This window comes from Bufo bufo, chromosome 2 (genome assembly GCF_905171765.1).
Source record: "Bufo bufo chromosome 2, aBufBuf1.1, whole genome shotgun sequence".
NCBI lineage: Eukaryota > Metazoa > Chordata > Amphibia > Anura > Bufonidae > Bufo > Bufo bufo.
This window is the reverse complement of record NC_053390.1, coordinates 42,414,725-42,433,211: the sequence shown is the minus strand read 5'-3', so window position 1 is coordinate 42,433,211 and position 18,487 is coordinate 42,414,725. Positions and strand designations below refer to the sequence as shown.

Sequence of the window (18,487 nt, the reverse complement as noted above, 5' to 3'; positions counted from 1 at the left end):
TCATTTTCCTATATATCAATACCCCTGGTGGTCTAGGGAGATTAAGGGTTTAGTAGCAATATACAGGGAGATAATGTGCTAATACTATAGGGTATAGTGGTCAGTAACAGTATTCTTAGAATATTCCTTGAGGTCTTCTAGTAATGTAGCAGTAATACTCAATATCCCTGGTGGTCTAGGGTGATAAAGATATCAATTATCCCTGGTAGTCTAGCGTGAAAATGGATTAATACAGGATATCGTGGTAGGTCTAGGGTGTACAAGCAAGGGCCATTTTCCCCATTTATCACCTTTGATTTTTCACTGGCTCTTCCATGCCCTCAAATCTTCGTAAATGTTGACCAAGAGGAGAAGAAGGTGCACAGCAAAACACAGGAGTGCAGGGTAACTGTGGGTGTACAGCACAGCTCACATAAGCAAAAAGGGGAAAGAGGAAGTGTGTAGCAGCCATGGAGAGAACAAATTCAACGTAATATCATTTTTCAATATGCTGCAGCCACCAGCAGGGGGAGCTCACTGCATAGGAAATTTTTGCCGCCCTCATTGACGTCAATTAAATCATAGGCAGTGAGCTCCCCCTAGTGGCAGAATAAATAATCATTTCACTCAATTGATTCCTATGGCAAAAAGAAACATAAAACCAGAACCTTAGAAAAATACAGATTTTATTATCTCATTTTGGAAACAAATTTTACATTTTATATATTATATTACAAAAATCAACACTAATGAGTGACAAATTAGATTTAAGTGACACGGCTGCTCGCCTCTCCCGGGACATCAGGTTAGAGCTGTGATTTTGGGTTACTACAAGCAATCACCCCAGAAGACTGAAGATCAGAAATTTCTTTAGCGCTAAAGCCGTATTCTGCCAGCACTTCACGTGTGTGTTCCCCGACCAAAGGATCTCTGCTGGAAGAAGGAGCAGCGGGGGTCCTGGAGAGAAGTGGGGCAGGCTGCGGACTCAGCTCCCCTTCATCATTAGAGAAGAAAGATCCTCGCTCTCTATTGTGCTCATGCACTGCGACATCGTCAAAGGATAAGACCGGCGTCACGCATGCATCCGTGCCATCAAAAATCTGACACCACTGCTCCTGCGTCTTCTCCAAAAACTTTTCAGCAAATTTATCCTTCATTTTGGGCCAATCAGAAAGACTCATCTGGTTGGGAAGGTCGGAGGAATTGAGGTCAAGTCCTGGGGAGAAGAGGATGATACGGTCATTTCTATAATTACATTTACTATATATTTCATTTCATGTACTTCAGCAGCAGCTGCACAGATCTCTTTGTTACAATGTATCAGTCTGGAGTCCGGGCTGTTTAGCTCACAGAGCATTGTCTAGACTGGATACAACTGTACTAGTTTGTTACAATGTATCAGTCTGGAGTCCAGGCTGTTTAGCTCACAGAGCATTGTCTAGACTAGATACAACTCTGCTAGTTTGTTACAATGTATCAGTCTGGAGTCCAGGCTGTTTAGCTCACAGAGCATTGTCTAGACTAGATACAACTCTGCTAGTTTGTTACAATGTATCAGTCTGGAGTCCGGGCTGTTTAGCTCAGCGGTCCCCAACCGCCGGGCCGCGGCCCAGAACCGGGCCGTGGAGGATTGTTAGCCGGGCCGCGGCGATCAGGACCGTCTTTAACTCTGTACTAATGAAGCACCAGGGAGCGGTGAAGGATCTGTACTCACCGCTTCCTGGTCCTCGGCTCGGCTATCGGCTGTGCAGGGCTGCGCACAGCGTGAGGTCGCTCTGTGACCTGACACTGTGCGCCGCTATACACAGCCAGAGCCGACAGCAGAATGAAGAGGATCGCGATGGTGACCAGGAGCAGGAGAGGTAAGTGTTTTTTTTATTTTATTTTATTTGCACTGGGGGCTTATGGCTGACATGAGGGGGGCTTATGGCTGACATGAGGGGGGCTTATGGCTGACCTGAGGGGGGCTTATGGCTGACCAGAGGGGGGCTTATGGCTGACCAGAGGGGGGCTTATGGCTGACCAGAGGGGGGCTTATGGCTGACCAGAGGGGGGCTTATGGCTGACCAGAGGGGGGCTTATGGCTGACCAGAGGGGGGCTTATGGCTGACCAGAGGGGGGCTTATGGCTGACCAGAGGGGGGCTTATGGCTGACCAGAGGGGGGCTTATGGCTGACCAGAGGGGGGCTTATGGCTGACCAGAGGGGGGCTTATGGCTGACCAGAGGGGGGCTTATGGCTGACCAGAGGGGGGCTTATGGCTGACCAGAGGGGGGCTTATGGCTGACCAGAGGGGGGCTTATGGCTGACCAGAGGGGGGCTTATGGCTGACATTGGGGGGGGGGGTTATGGCTGACATTGGGGGGGGGGGGGGTTATGGCTGACATTGGGGGGGGGGGTGGGTTATGGCTGACATTGGGGGGGGGGGTTATGGCTGACATTGGGGGGGGGGGGTTATGGCTGACATTGGGGGGGGGGGTTATGGCTGACATGGGGGGGGTAATGGCTGACATTGGGGGGGGGGGGTAATGGCTGACATTGGGGGGGTTATGGCTGACATTGGGGGGGTTATGGCTGACATTGGGGGGGGTTATGGCTGACATTGGGGGGGGGTTATGGCTGACATTGGGGGGGGTTATGGCTGACATTGGGGGGGGTTATGGCTGACATTGGGGGGGGTTATGGCTGACATTGGGGGGGGTTATGGCTGACATTGGGGGCTGATAGATGGCTAAAGGTTTGGGGGTTGATCTGAGCCATTTGGGGTCTGATCTGAGGTCTGATTAACATTGGGGGTCTGATCTGAGGTCTGATTAACATTGGGGGTCTGATTGTTGGTCTGACCTGAGGTGTAATGACATTTTTTTCTTCTTATTGTTCTCCTCTAAAACTAGGTGCATCTTATAGGGCGAAAAATATGGTACAGTGCAGCAGAGACCAGTGCAGCAGAGACCAGTGCAGCAGAGACCAGTGCAGCAGAGACCATAGTCAGTTTATATAGTCATTATATATTTTAATATGCACCTTGTGTTTTGTTATGCGCGTGAATCAGTCAGCCCCGCCCACCCCCTAAGCCCTGCCCAGAACTCCCCCCCCCCCCCACCCGGTCCCTGGGAAAATTGTCTCGCATGAAACCGGTCCTTGGTGCAAAAAAGGTTGGGGACCACTGGTTTAGCTCACAGAGCATTGTCTAGACTGGATACAACTGTACTAGTTTGTTACAATGTATCAGTCTGGAGTCCGGGCTGTTTAGCTCACAGAGCATTGTCTAGACTGGATACAACTGTGCTAGTTTGTTACAATGTATCAGTCTGGAGTCCGGGCTGTTGAGCTCACAGAGTATTGTCTAGACTGGATACAACTTCTCAGCTGAGAGCAGGACTAGCTATGGAACAGGATTAATGTCTATGAATGGAAAAAAGAGTGTTCTTATTCACTAACAGACATCTTGAAAATGGAGAAGAACTGAAACGCAGTCTATTAGAAAGTTGCAGAATTTTTCAGTTATACAGAGAATAAAAGGCTTTTCCCGAGACTACTACACAATGACCTGGATCCGATCCTCCGGATAGGTCATCACATCAGTATCTGATTGTGGGGACCCTCACCAAGCACAGCTCCGTTCATTTGATAGCGGCTATGCTTAGTATAGCAGCTCAGCCTCATTCACATCAATGGGATAATAACCGTGACGTCACATGGCCACAGGAGCGCCGCTACCGTCTCAAAAAGCTGATCGGCGGTGGTCGCAGGTGACGACCTATCTGGAGTATAGGTCATTAATTCAAAATTCTCTGAAAATTCCTTTAAACTCAATTTATATAAAATCAGAAAACCTGTGTAATCGGACGCCAGGAGATCTCCTACGGCAGGGATGGCCAACCTGTGGCTCTCCAGCTATTTTAAAACTACAACTCCCACCATGCTTTGCTATAGACTGATAGCTAAATGCAGTGTGGGCATGCTGGGAGTTGTAGTTTTGCAACAGCTGGAGAGCCTCAGGTTGGCCATCCCTGTCCTACAGAGACCTAATTGGTTAGAGGTGTTATGAAGCAGCTTTAAAACGCACCCAGTCTGTGTACACGGGGGTCATCATCGGGGAGGTATACACTAGTGGGCACTACAGTTGGAGACTCCGGCCAAAAGGGATACAGCTCATTAACCCCTTGCATGGTCTTCAGAGGACCTGTCCATTTATACGCTCTGCCTCTATGACTGAGGCAGGACACCTTAGAGACCAGTTGGCTTTGAAGCTGTTGGCTCATCAGTAGGATATGCCATCAATGTCCCACCTCTGGGACCTGCACCCATCTCCAGAAAGGGGCCCCCGACGTGAATAGAGAGCAGCCGCTCACGCACAGTGTGCTCTCCTTCACCTTGTGTTCCCTGTGTAATAACAATTCAGGAGCATCTATTGTCAGGACTCATGCATTGTGCCATTCCTCCATCATTCCTACTGGACGTTTATGAATGAATATAAAGGTCCAGAGGGGTGCTACCAGTTGGGGGGGGGGGGGGGGGGTGTTCCTGAACAGTCTGACACTGGAAGCACTGATCGGATAGTGCAGTGATGGGCAAACTGCGGCTCTCCAGCTGTTCTAAAACTACAAATCCCATCATGCCCTGCTGTAGACTGATAGCCGTAGGCAGACTGGGCATACTATGAGTTGTAGTTTTACAACAGCTGGAGAGCCGCAGTTTGCCCATCCCTGGGATAGTGTCACATACTATCGGGCAGCACGCTGGCTCAGTGGTTAGCACTGTTGCCTTACAGCGCTGGGGTCCTAGGTTCGAAACCGACCAAGGGCAACATCTGCATGGAGTTTGTATATTCTGCCTGTGTTTGCGTGGGTGTCCTCCGGGTTCTCCGGTTTCCTCCCACACTCCAAAGACATACTTACAGCGCATCGAGGCCCGAAGGGTAAGACTGCGTGTACCCAAGACTATACATCATGATCATCATCATCATACCTGGTAACACCCAGTTGGCAAATTGTTCTTCAACAGATAGCCAATACCCGTCTGCTCAGGGTAGCAAGACAATCACATAACCAGGCAATAGACTTGGCGGGCACATATCCAGTGGATATATAGCAATGGCACTCATTACCTCCATCTCTGACAACTGCACTCTGCAACTTCATCTCCCCACCGAGGACTACAACACACATTGAGGGGATGATACCACCCTCACTCAGGTCTCCTTCACCTCCATCTACTACTGGTGGGAATGTACTGGCCTGACTCTGCAGGGATGGGATGGGACCCCTGACCCTCTGGCTCAGAAATTTTTACCATAAAACAAAAGAAAAATTCCAGAAGTAAAACTATAGTCTCTGCACAAGTCACAAGTTGTATGTGTGCTGCACGATGTGTGACCCCTGTGAGGAGAATACTTCTGCGTATGAAGAATGTGCTGCACGTGACCGCTGCGAGACAGTCACACTCTTCACACTCCCCCAATCCTTCCTTTTTATGTAATACAATGCACTCAGTAGTCAGACCTTTTCACATTTTGCTACGTTGTGTCCTTGTGCAAAAATAAAAAAAATTAATACAAATTTTTCCCCATCATTCTGCGGTCAATACCCCATAATGAGAACTGAGAACAGTTTTTAAAATTTTTGCAAATTTATTAAAAAAGGAAAAATGAAAGTTATTCGGACCCTGTGCTGTAACAATTGAAATTTCCCTCTGGTGCCTCCCATTCCTCTTGGTCATTTTTTAAATGTTTCTATATCTGGAGTCACCTGTGGTAAATTCAGTGGATTAGACATGATCTGGAAAGACACAGCTCTGTCTAAATAAGGTCTCTCTCTTTTCTCAGGGGGGGAAAGGGTCTTGGTAAGAGGTGACCAAGAACCTAATGGTCACTCTGGCTGAGCTCCAAAGATCCTGTGTGCAGATGGGAGAAACTTCCAGAAGGTTGACCATCACGGCAACACTCCACAAATCTGGGCTTTATGGAAGAGTAGTCAGAAATAAGCTTCTCCTCAGTAGAAGACACAAAAGCCACCTGGAGTTTACCAAAAGAACCCAAAGGGACTCTCAGATGGTGAGGAAAAAAAAACAAACACACACATTCTCTGGGCTGATGGAACTTTTTGGCCTCAATTCGTCATGTCTGGAGGAAACCAGGCACTGCCCATCACCTGCCCAATACCATCCCTACAGTGAAGCATGGTGGTGGCAGCATCATGCTGGGAGGACAGGGAGACTGGTCAGGGTGGAGGGAAAGCTGGATGGAGCAAAATACAGAGATATTCTTAATGAAAACCTGAACCAGAGCTCTGGACCTCAGACTGGGTCAAACAAGACAATGACCCTAAGCACACCCAAGACAACACAGAAGAGGCTTAGGGACAACTCTGTAAATGTCCTTCAGTGTCCCTGCCAGAGCCCTGACCTATACCCAATGGAACATCTCTGGAGAGACCTGAAAAGGTCTGTCCTCCGACGGCCCCCATCCAACCTGACAGAGCTGGAGAGGATCTACAGAGAATGGTGGAAAATCCCGAAATCCAGATGTGCAGACCTCGAGGTATCATTCCCCCAGAAGACTGGAGGCAGTAACTGCCAAAAGGGGCTTCAACAACTAAGTTCTGAGTAAAGGGGCTCAATACTTATGTCAATGCAAGATTTTTTTTATTTTTTTTTTAGTTAGTTTAGCAAATATTTCTAACACTATTCTCAATTTCTCATTATGGGGTATTGAGTGCAGATTAATGGGAAAAGACTGGATTTTTCTGGGCTGATCTCTGCCTCCACACAATCCTGTCTCTGAGCTCCAAGGTTCTTTCCTCCTTATGGCTTGGAGTTTCCTCCAATATACATTGTCAGCTGTGAGATCTTACAGACAGGGCATGTGTCTTTCCAAATCCAGTCTAATCCACTGAATTTACCACAGGTGACTATTCAAGGTGTAGAAACATCTCAAAGATGATCAAGAGAAGTGGGAGGTCCCCAGAGCTTCATTTTTTGTGTTACACCAAAGGGTCTGAATATGTACGTCCACGAGAAATTTTCTTTTTCTCATTATGGGGTATTGAGTGCAGATTTATTTTTTTATTTTTTATTTTAGCAGAGGGCTGCAAGATAACAAAATGTGAAAAAAGTGAAAGGGTCTGAAGACTTTCTGGATGCACTGTATGTTTATGCCGATGAGAAGGCACTCAGCATTCAGATCCAAGAGGACCAGTATAAAGGCTTCTTAATGCAACAGTTAAGTAGAAGAACAAGGAGGTACATGGTAATCCTGCCGTCCCGGCGGGCAGGCTGCTGCTACAAAGCCATCTAACGTGTAGTGTTCCAGCAAGATAACGATGAATCATATGCATTAACTTCACACTGACACCCAATTACTCCACCGACATAAAAGTGGATTTATTGCTGCAAAACAGGCAAATAATTTTGTCTCTGGGGTCGGACACAATAGGATACCGGGCGGAAAATGATTAAGGCTGTAAATGCCGGTAGGGAGATTAAATCAGAAAATTAGCGGAGCCCAGCGGTTCCTGTAAAAAGTACCGACAACTGAACACCCTGAAGAGGGAAAATAAACTTCTCCTCCCAGGATGGCTCATGGAGGTCACTTCAGGACAAGGCTGTGTGATGCACAACATTAGCCCTGGTGGCCCTGGTGGCTACTGGTTATGGGTTGGTATCTGACAAGGAGTGACCTATGCGGGATCCAAATTTACTTCAAAGACTGAAAGCCAAATCTGCAAGGTTCTGAATGCTTGGTGATGTCGATTTTTTTGGGCAGATCCACTGTAAAACTAGTTGCCAACATTTTTAGGCAACTTGAGAAACAATACACTAGATAGAAAGATTAGGAAACGCTACGAGTGCATTCCATTTACGGACATAAATTTTCCCCTAGGCGAGTGCCTAAGCCTTAGATCTATTAGTTCCTGTTCATAGTGCTTATGTAAAGGAGGCTAAGCTGCAAAACCAAGCACAGCCTCTATCCAATGGAAGGCACGGCGTTTTGGTACCCGACGTGACAACATGAAGAATATGTCCCTTCTACCATGTTAACACAATTCCATTGTCACTCGGCACGACTACATTAGCGGTGATGTGGACTCTGAGCACTCAAGTGTTTACCTACCAGGAGGCAATCACGCAGCACAATCCTATATACCAGAGATGAGCGAGCGGCTTTTATCTCCCATCATTCATTACTGAAGCAGTTAAAAGTCAGCTAATGTCATTTACTATGACCCGGCTGACATTTTACACAGAGCTCCTTATCTTATGTACTCAGGAAAGGAGACATTGCACATTTCATGTCATCGTCGGAAGTTTGCCTTCTCTGAGACACTTGCTGCCATCTATGCAAAGTCCCGGGTTGTGCATTCCCTGGATACCTGAGCATCTAGAATAGCGAGCCTAAGACTGAGGCCCTCACTCATCTACTGCATGTGGTTCGGTCAATTTTTTTGCAAAATGCACATTAGGACACTGTCAAATGTGGGCAATTTTTGGTGACCTTCTCTTTCGGCATTTTGAAGCAGCTCTGACTTTCTGAGCACCTGTCATGTTTCCTGAGGTTCTACAATGGCCAGACAGTAGAAACACCCCACAAATGACCCGATTTCGGAAAGTAGACACCCTAATGTATTCGCTGATGGGCATAGTGAGTTCATAAGTTTTTATTTTTTGTCACAAGTTAGCGGAAAATGATTTTTTTTTTTTTTTTCTTACAAAGTCTCATATTCCACTAACTTGTGACAAAAAATAAAAACTTCTATGAACTCACTATGCCCATCACAAAATACCTTGGGGTGTCTTCTTTCCAAAATGGGGTCACTTGTGGGGTATTTATACTGCCCTGGCATTTTAGGGGCCCTAATGCGCGAGAAGTAGTTTGAAATCCAAATGTGTAAAAAATGCCCTGTGAAATCCTAAAGGTGCTCTTTAGAATTTGGGCCCCTTTGCCCACCTAGGCTGCAAAAAAGTGTCACACATGTGGTATCGCCGTACTCAGGAGAAGTAGGGCAATGTGTTTTGGGGTGTCTTTATATTTCTCTAAAAGACAACCTTTCCCATTTTTTTTATACAAAGTTGTCATTTGACATATATTTATCTCACAGAGTATGGGTATATGTAAAAAGACACCCCAAAACACATTGCCCTACTTCTCCTGAGTACGGCGATACCACATGTGTGACCCCATTTTGGAAAGAAGACACCCCAAGGTATTCCGTGAGGGGCATGGCGAGTTCCTAGAATTTTTTATTTTTTTTGCACAAGTAAGCGGAAATTGATTTTTTTTTGTTTTTTCTCACAAAGTCTCCCTTTCCGCTAACTTGGGACAAAAAGTTAAATCTTTCATGGACTCAATATGCCCCTCAGCGAATACCTTGGGGTGTCTACTTTCCAAAATGGGGTCATTTGTGGGGTGTTTGTACTGCCCTGGCATTTGAGGGTCTCCGCAATCATTACATGTATGGCCAGCATTAGGAGTTTCTGCTATTCTCCTTATATTGAGCATACGGGTAATGAGATTTTTTTTTTTTCTGTTCAGCCTCTGGGCTGAAAGAAAAAATGAATGACACAGATTTCTTCATTCGCATCGAACAATGTGGATGAAAAAATCTCGTCTTGCAGCGCCGCATACACCGACTTTTGTGTAATCTGACAGCAGCGCAATGCTTCTGTCAGAATGCACATCAGTGCTGCAGCTAGTCGACCGGTTGGTCCACCTGGAAGGTAAAAAAAAAAAAAAAAAAAAAAAACACCAGACCGCAAGGCAATAAATTTATTAACATTAACTTTATATAACATTTGCAACAGAACATGAACTTTTTAAAACTTTTTTGAACCATTAACTTTTTTGCTTACCTGTGTTTTTTCTGTTGTTTTTTTTACCTTTTATAGGACAAACCTCTCCTTCCCCATGGGACAATGTGCAAAGCGCAAATCGCCCAGAGATGTGGCGAAGTACATTATGCACTTTGTCCCAGGTGAAAGGAGAGGTTTGCAGCAGCTGTGAGTGAAAGGGCCCTAAGACCCCTGTGTGCCTGTCCTGTGTAACGCAATCCCTATGCTAAGTGTACCTGTGTGTGGTACTTCCGGAAACACTCCCCTAAGCATAGGGCAGGGTGGTCCGGGCAGTCAGGACAGAAATAGCGGGTGTCACGCCTTATTCCACTCCTGCTACAGACACGACATCTTTTTCGGGGTGGCGGTTGGGTTGAGGTACCAGCAACTACACTGGGGAAATGTCGCTCGTGTAGACGGCTCACTACACTGGTGGTTGGGGCCACGGAACCTCCTGGATACAGGAGGTTCTCGATGATCTCTTCCTGAAATTTGAGGAACGATCCTGTTCTCCCAGCCTTACTGTAGAGAACAAAACTATTGTACAGAGCCAATTGAATTAAATATACAGACACCTTCTTATACCAGCGTCTGGTCCTGCGGGAAAGTAAATAAAGAGCCAACATCTGGTAATTGAAGTCCACCCCTCCCATGAGCGAATTATAGTCGTGGACCGAGAGGGGCTTTTCAATGACTCCAGTTGCTCGTTCAATTTCGATTGTCGTGTCTGCGTGAATGGAGGAGAGCATGTAAACGTCACACTTGTCTCTCCATTTCACCGCGAGCAGTTCTTCGTTACACAAGGCAGCCCACTCCCCCCGTGCAAGACGGGTGGCAACAAGCAGTTAGTGGAAGCCCCGGCAACAAGGTCGCGCGGTGCCACAGCAGCCAATCTGTTCTAGGAACAAATGCCTGAAGAGGGGCACACTTGTGTAAAAATTGTCCACATAAAGGTGGTACCCCTTGGCAAATAAGGGTGACACCAAGTCCCAGACTGTCTTCCCACTGCTCCCCAGTTAGTCAGGGCAACCGACCGGCTCCAGGGTCTGATCTTTACCCTCATAGACTCAAAATTTGTGCGTATAGCCTGTGGCCCTTTCACAGAGCTTATACAATTTTTTTTCACAATATTTTTATTGTCGAAATGGCATAAAATAAAAGACAACAATTGCAATGTGGACGCAGCCACTTAGGATGCAAGACATAATCGTCAAACCAGTAAAGAGTGGTCACAGCCACTAATTAGATTACACCAACAAGAATTTAACAAATATCTAGTCCTATGGCACCCGCCTGGGTGCTGCCAACGTAGAACAGCGACAAATGAGATAAGGCAACATATGGGATCGGAAAATCAAAAATAACGAAAGACTAAGCAAAAGAAAAGAAAAGGAGAAAATAAAGAGATCGATGGTCACCTAATTATCTTAATTAGAAAACCGGATCCGGGTAAAGAACCTTTCTATTATCAGACCGGAGGGATTAAATCACCTAGGAATAGGGAATTTTGCAAGCCAGGGAGACCAAGAAGATTGAAAATAACGCATCCTACTGGTCCGCTGAGCCCAAAGATGTTCGAATATAGCATGGGTAGAATTTTTTCCTTTAAGGTCATTCAGGGAAGGGATTGTGGATGATTTCCAATTTTTAGCAATTAGGAGTTTGGCCGATAATATGACAAATCAGTAGTCTCAGTTGTCCTGGAATCAGGTCGAGATCCAATGAGAGGAGTGCCATAGCCGGGGATAGAGAAATTTTGTTGCCTGTCACCTCTCTCACCAGCTCTCCAACTTCTATCCAAAAGGATTGGAGTTTAACACATTCCCAGAAAATATGTATTAGGTTGCCTGGCGACTCCTGACAGCGCCAACACACATTCTCAACATTGGGATAGAATTTGCTAAGTTTAACGGGGGTAAAATACCACCGAGTAGTTTGTGATAGCATTCTAACAAGTTAGAGCACTTTGTAGCACGATATGCGATTTTAATCGCTGCTAGCCATTTAGTTTTAGAATATGAGAGCCGTAGATCTCTCTCCCCCAGTTCAGGAAATGTGCCTTTTTGGACAAGTGTACATCTCCTATCACGGTTTTGTAAATTGAACTTGTGGGAATCTGTGAAACTCCTTGCGCGCAAAGCATATAATTGAGAAGATCAACCGGAAGCATTACAACTCTGTTGGGCCACTTCGCTAAAAAGTGAGCAATCCTAGTATATTGATACTGGTAAGAGTCTGGTATATCAAAAGAGACCTGTAGGCATGAAAACGACCTCAAAACATCATTATCATAGAAATCATTTAGCACCCGTATCCCCGCTTTCCGCCAACCACCCACCGAGAAATCTGCTATATAGTATTGCATGATCTCTATGGGGGCCTGTACAATTCTTTTTGGAGACGTCGGACCAATACGCTGTAGTAATAATTTCCACGATTGGATAGATGATTTCAATGTCAGCGCTGTGGGAAGCGGAAAGCTATCATCTATAGCATGTAGTAAAAGAAGAGAATAAAGTGGATTTCCTTTATTAAGGTCCACTTCTATCTGTTGCCAGATAGGGGTCTGTTCTTGACTACACCAAAATCTCAACTGTTTAAAAACAAAGGAGTCGTAGTATCCCTGAAGATTTTGAAGTCCCAAGCCTCCGTGGGATCTATGACTATAAAGTATAGAGGCCGCTATTCTGTGAGGGCCTTTATTCCAGATAAATGAAAGCATTTGAGACTTAAATTTTGCTATGACTGAGGTAGGGATAGGGATGGGCAGGGTACGAAAGAGATATAGAATCTTTGGAAGCACCATCATTTTGTATATTACTATTCGCCCTAGCCAGGATAGGTCCAATTTAGAGTAACGGTCCAGATCAGTTTGGAGGGAGTTATATAAAACATCATAGTTGCTTTTGACTAACCGTGTGAGAGGGAAGCAGATTTGTACGCCCAAATATGTGATTGGTTCTACTGCCCATTGGAAAGGGAATTCATTTTCCAGTGCCCTCCTTAAAGATGGGGAAACTTTAACAGCTAGGATTTGGATTCGTTGATTTTATAATAAGATACTTCTCCGAATTCCCTGATAATCTGCAAAGTAGCCCTCAATGAAGGCAAGGGGTCAGTTACGGTCAGAATGACATCGTCAGCAAAGAGTCCTATCTTATGCTGCCTATTACCCGCTGAAATGCCACGTATCGATTCTGACATCCGTATCATTTCTGCGAAGGGCTCCATTACCATTAAGAAAAGGAAAGAGGAGAGAGGGCAGCCTTGACGGGTGCCGTTCGGGATTAAAAAAGGGGAGGAGAGGGAGCCATTAACCAATACTCTAGCGGAGGGGGTGGAGTATAGAGCTTGGATCGCATTTTTGATAGGGCCCCGGAAGCCGAACTTATCCAGCACCGCTGACGCAAATCCCCAGTGTATACGGTCGAACTCCTTCTCTGCATCCAAGGTTAGAAGCAGAGAAGGCATCGTCAACCCCCCAGCCTTTTGCAACAGGCCTAATATCCGACAGGTACCATCCGGCGCCTCTCTACCCTTTGTAAAGCCCACTTGGTCACTATGTATTAACAAAGGCAAAATTTTCGAAAGCCTATGGGCAAGCAATTTTGCATATAGCTTTACGTCGCAGTTGAGGAGAGAAATCGGGCGGAAGTTTGCAGGGGAATCTGTCGCTTTACCAGGCTTCGGGATAGTAACAATCGTAGCCTGTAGCATTTCCGATGGGAATTGTTCTCCAGCTAACACCTTATTAAAAAGCTGAACAAGATGTAGCTGTAAAAAGGGGGAAAACAATTGATAGTATTCATTGGAATACCCGTCAGGGCCAGGTGACTTATTTGATTTAAGAGATCTGATCGTAGCATCCATTTCAGAAGTTTTAAAGGGGGCTATCAAGTAGGGGATATTTATTTTTGTGTTAAAGGTTTTATTTTCCTCGCCATTAACCTACTCGGTTTATTGTAGGATTGATAGTATGAAAGCCGCATAGAGGTTAATTGGCGATCGTAATCCATTTGTAGGGTGGAGTGAATTTCATGTCTCAAGGACATTAAATTCTTGTGAAGAATTAAGGAAAGGGTCTGATCTGACTTGTTCTTCAAACCTAGCTTCTTCATCCAGAAGAGCTGATAGCTTAGCCTCACGGGCTTTCTTGAAGTGTGAGCTCTGTTTTAGCAGTTCCCCTCTAATGGTTGCTTTGTGAGCCTGCCAAAAGGGTAAAAGAGTTAATGTTTTCTGTATTATTGAAAGAAAAATACTCTGCTATGGCGGATTCTGTAAGTGGTTTATATTTAGGATGCCGCAAGAGAAAGGTATTATTCCTCCAAGATTTTTGAGTATTAACAGGCAGAATTTGGGAGATTGAGCACGAAATTGGTGCATGATGTGATCCCAACAGAAGATTTAGAGATCCTGGATAATAGTGGCCTATCAGAGAGAAACAGATTGATTCGGGAGAACGATCTATGTCTCACAGAATAAAAGCTAAATTCTTTCGAATTTGCGTTTAAACATCGAAATGTGTCATAAAGCTGATTGTCTCTCAGCCACCGCCCCAGGGTTGGGGCTTTTAGCCTACCAGAATTTGATGAGTCCAGATTTCCATCCGGCACTATGTTAAAGTCCCCACAAATCATTAGATATCCCTTTTGCATAGTACGTGTCTTCCTCAGGATTTTGTTTAAGAACCTTATCGGGGATTTATTGGGGGAGTAAACATTGACCAGGGTCATTGCAACCGAACCCACTAAGCCTACCAGAACAATATATCGTCCCCCCTCGTCAATTAACACTTTCTCAACTTGAAAGCCCAGGGAGTCTTTAATTGCAATAGCCACCCCTGCTTTTTTCTTATTAGAGTTGGCTAGTAATATAGTAGAGAAACCATTACGGGAAAAATCTGTGTGAGGATCTTTTATAAGGGGAGTTCAAACCTTGGCATTAATAGACAATACCTTAACTGCCATAGAAATGGAAATTACCTAAGAGCTGAATACATAATAGATTTTTTACATATCTAAGCTGAAGTGGTGAAGGAGTTACAAGCATATGACCAGGGGTCGAGTCAAGGGGGAACGGGTGGGAACGGCGTTCCTGCACTTTTTTCACAGCAGGAACGCCGTTCCCGTTCTGGGCCGGAGCTTCTATAAGGCAGACCAAGCGGGCTGCCTTAGGGCGCACTCTGCACAGAGAAAGGGGTGGGCGGAAAAACTAACCTTTTTTTTTTTTTTTTTTATCACTAACTTGCCAGCAGCGCTGCCGGGCGCCCTCCCCTCCCCAGCCAGTGTTCACTCTGTCTAAGTCGCAGATAGGAGCAGGAGGCTGCTGATTGGCCAGTATCAGCTAGCTGCCCTGCCATTGGTCCATCCTTTCACACCCCCTTCTCCCTGGAGCTGAACACAGCAGGAGGCAGGCGTTCTCACAGTGGATCATGTGACCATGAAGGAGCATGTGACCAGTGACGTCACAGACCTCCTTCTAACAAATCCATTCTAGCATCTACCCAGCATGTATGGCAGGACTCTGCTGAGCAAAGACCATGTGCCCAGGTGAGGTGACCACAGAAGTGCCCTGGCATCTGTCTGCTGCTAGAAGCTCAATGTGGAGCTTTATGAATGTAAAAACTAATACCCAAGAGGCTAAACAAAGCCCTGCTTGTCTGCTTCTGACCCTAATCTTAACACATAACGTTAATTTGATTGCAATCTACCCTAACACCTAAAGGGATTTTTAAAAGCCTGCCGTTTCTCTAGATGACCTTATGCTGATAGTAGTGTTAATAGAGTCTCAAAGGTCTGTAAAAATAGGGTAACTGTTTTTATAGACCCTTGAGACTCTATTAACACTACTATAAACATAAGGTCACCTAGAGAAAGAGCAAGTTTAAAAAAAAAAAAATTCCCTTTAGGTGTTAAAACATAACTTATTTGATTGCTTGAACACCTAAAGGAAAACAAATTAAAAACCTGCTGTTTCTCAAGATGACCTTATGTTGATAGCAGTGGTAATAGAGTCTGAAAGGTCTATAGAAGCAGTTACCCTATTTTTACAGACCTTTGAGGCTCTATTAACACTACTATTAACATAAGGTCATCTAGAGACACAGCAGGTTTTTAAAATGATTTTTCCTTTAGGTGTTACAGCAATCAAATGAAAGTTATGTTTTAACACCTAAAGGAAAAACATAATTAAAAAAAGATGCTGTTTCTCTAAATGACCTGATGTTGATAGTAGTGTTAATAGAGTCTCAAAGGTTTGTAAAAATAGTGTACCTGCTTCTATAGACCTTTGAGACTCTATTACCACTACTTTTAGCATAAGATCATCTGGAGAAACATCAGGTTTTTAAAATTATTATTTTTTCTTTAGGTGTTAGAGCAATCAAATGGAGGGGGAGAAATGTGACATGGGTGAGGATGGGGTTACATAATGGGCCGGAGACAATGTCTGTAGTCTGTCTGTGCCATGGACGGGGAGAAATATGACATGGAGGGCTGATGGCTGACATGGGGGTCTGATCTGAGGCATTGGGGCTGTGCCTGCGAGCTGAGGTCTAATTAACATTGCGGGTCTGACCTGAGGTGGAATGAAAAATATTGTTTCCTATTATCCTCCTCTAAAACCTAGGTGCGTCTTATGGGCCGGTGCATCTTATAGGGCGAAAAATACGGTACTTGCTTGCTCCTCCTCCCAACCTCCCCTGCCCTTTGTGTCACGCGGAGGCATTTGGGTGAGTTCCCACACTTTTTTTCCCAGGACTTGACCCCTGCATATGACCATCAAAAAGATAAAAAACAAAAAAAAAAGGACAAAAAAATTAAAATCAAACATTAGCAAAGAGTCAACCTGTTAGCAAACAGAACCGAATCGGTCTGGTCTGAAGGAGGTTACAAGAACCCTGGACCAGAGAAATCGGGGATGAACAGTTCGGCCTTACTCCGCCATCCCTATAATTAATAACAAATTGGCTAGGAGGATATAGTGGACCATGAAGGTAGTACATTCAGGATCAATCTCCCACTGAGGTCCAGTCCGGGGCCACATGGGTGTTGGATTTCTTTCTTGCTGGAACCGGCGATATTGATCTTCCAGTGTGCCAAATTTAAGCAGAGAATCACCTTCTTCAGGGTTCCTGATAACGAACATTTTCCTGTCTCTGTGTATCAGAAGCTTCAGCGGGAATCCCCACTTGTATGGAATTTGGAGATCCCTCAATACTTTGGTTATTGGGGAGAGCTGTTTTCTGGCTTGCAATGTTGCTTGCGAAAGATCAGCAAAAATTAGAATGTCCTGAAATGGAGCTGGTAAATTGCGATTTATCCTGACGTGGGAAACTAGCTCTTCTTTTATGCAGTATAGGCAGATGCGCCCTATCAAGAGCAATTGGGGATCTTTATCTGGGAATACCAACTGGAGCATTTCTCCCAAATATTGTTGCAGGTTAGCCGGGGGTATTGTTTCTGAGATGCCCCTGAATTTTAAATTGTTGCGCCCATTTCTGTCCACCAGGTCAGCCATTTTAGCTCTCAACCCTGCCACTTCATCTTCTAGAGAATAATGCGCATCAATAAGGTCGTTGTGGGAGCTGGTTAATTCCCCTATTTTATTTTCAATGCGATTCACCCTGGATCCCATATCATCCAAGGAGGAAGTAATAGAGGAGGCCACTTGTTGCAGCTGTGATATGAGAGAGTGATGTACAGCCGTCATCATCACTTTAAGTGAGTATTCTGACAATGTTTGATCAGAACATACAAAATTCTGCAGAGGATCCAACACCGCGTGCACTTTAGTTGTGGTCTTAGCTACAGCAGAGGATCGGGGCCTATCTGAGGGGGTAATACTGCTTGCCACGGTGCCAGCTATGAAGTCACTCACCGGCGTTATGGAAATCATGGCTTCCCCTTGTTCAGGCCTGGAGGCATCATGGTGTTCATTTCCACTTGCATTGGATCGATGTAGCGTTTGCGATTGCTTGTCTCGTCCTTCTGTGTCACTGCAGCTGGCTGACGAAGGAGGAGAGATTCTCCTGGCTGTGGGTGATGAGTTGTTCTTGGCCTCCTGCAGCGCTGGTGAAGAGACGGTGCGTAGTGGTGGGAAGCCGCCATCAGGCTCCTGAGCAGAAAAGTAGTCAGTGAGGCGTCGGAGACCCGGACGAGAAGCTTTCTTCCTGGTCATCATGTCACTGTGCAGGTAGGAGACGATTCGGTAGCTCAGTCCCTCTTTTGCCAATGTGCTTTGGGTCGCTTATCAGGGATGGTGAAGCGGAGCTCCCTCACCAAGCAGCCATCTCAGTCGGCAGCAGGCCACGCCCCCGAGCTTATACAATTTGACCCCATACCGGGCGCGCTTGCTTGGGATGTATTGTTTGAAGCCAAGGCGCCCAGTAAAATGTATAAGGGACTAGTCTATGCAGATGTTTTGCTCAGGGGTATACAAATCTGCAAATTTGGTGTTAAAGTGGTCTATGAGGGGCCGAATTTTGTGGAGCCGGTCAAAAGCTGGGTGGCCTCTGGGACGAGAGGTGCTGTTGTCGCTAAAGTGCAGGAAACGCAGGATGGTCTCAAATCGTGTCCTGGACATGGCAGCAGAGAACATGGGCATGTGATGAATTGGGTTCGTGGACCAATTCGACCGCAATTCATGTTTTTTTGTCAGGCCCAGAAAAGTTTTAAATTCGG

At 45.5% G+C, this 18,487-nt stretch overlaps 1 protein-coding gene across 3 annotated transcripts in view; it reads right to left on the bottom strand.

The window, feature by feature from the left end:
• Nucleotides 1-655: 655 nt before the first annotated feature.
• AMACR (alpha-methylacyl-CoA racemase) overlaps nt 656-18,487 on the bottom strand; it is an 89,262-nt gene continuing 71,430 nt past the window's right edge. For all 3 annotated transcript variants that reach the window (XM_040420998.1, XM_040421000.1, XM_040420999.1), the window contains one exon: nt 656-1,195. In XM_040420998.1, the coding sequence (XP_040276932.1) occupies nt 786-1,195 (410 nt within the window). In that variant the 3' untranslated portion in view covers nt 656-785. The remainder of the gene's footprint in view (nt 1,196-18,487) is intronic.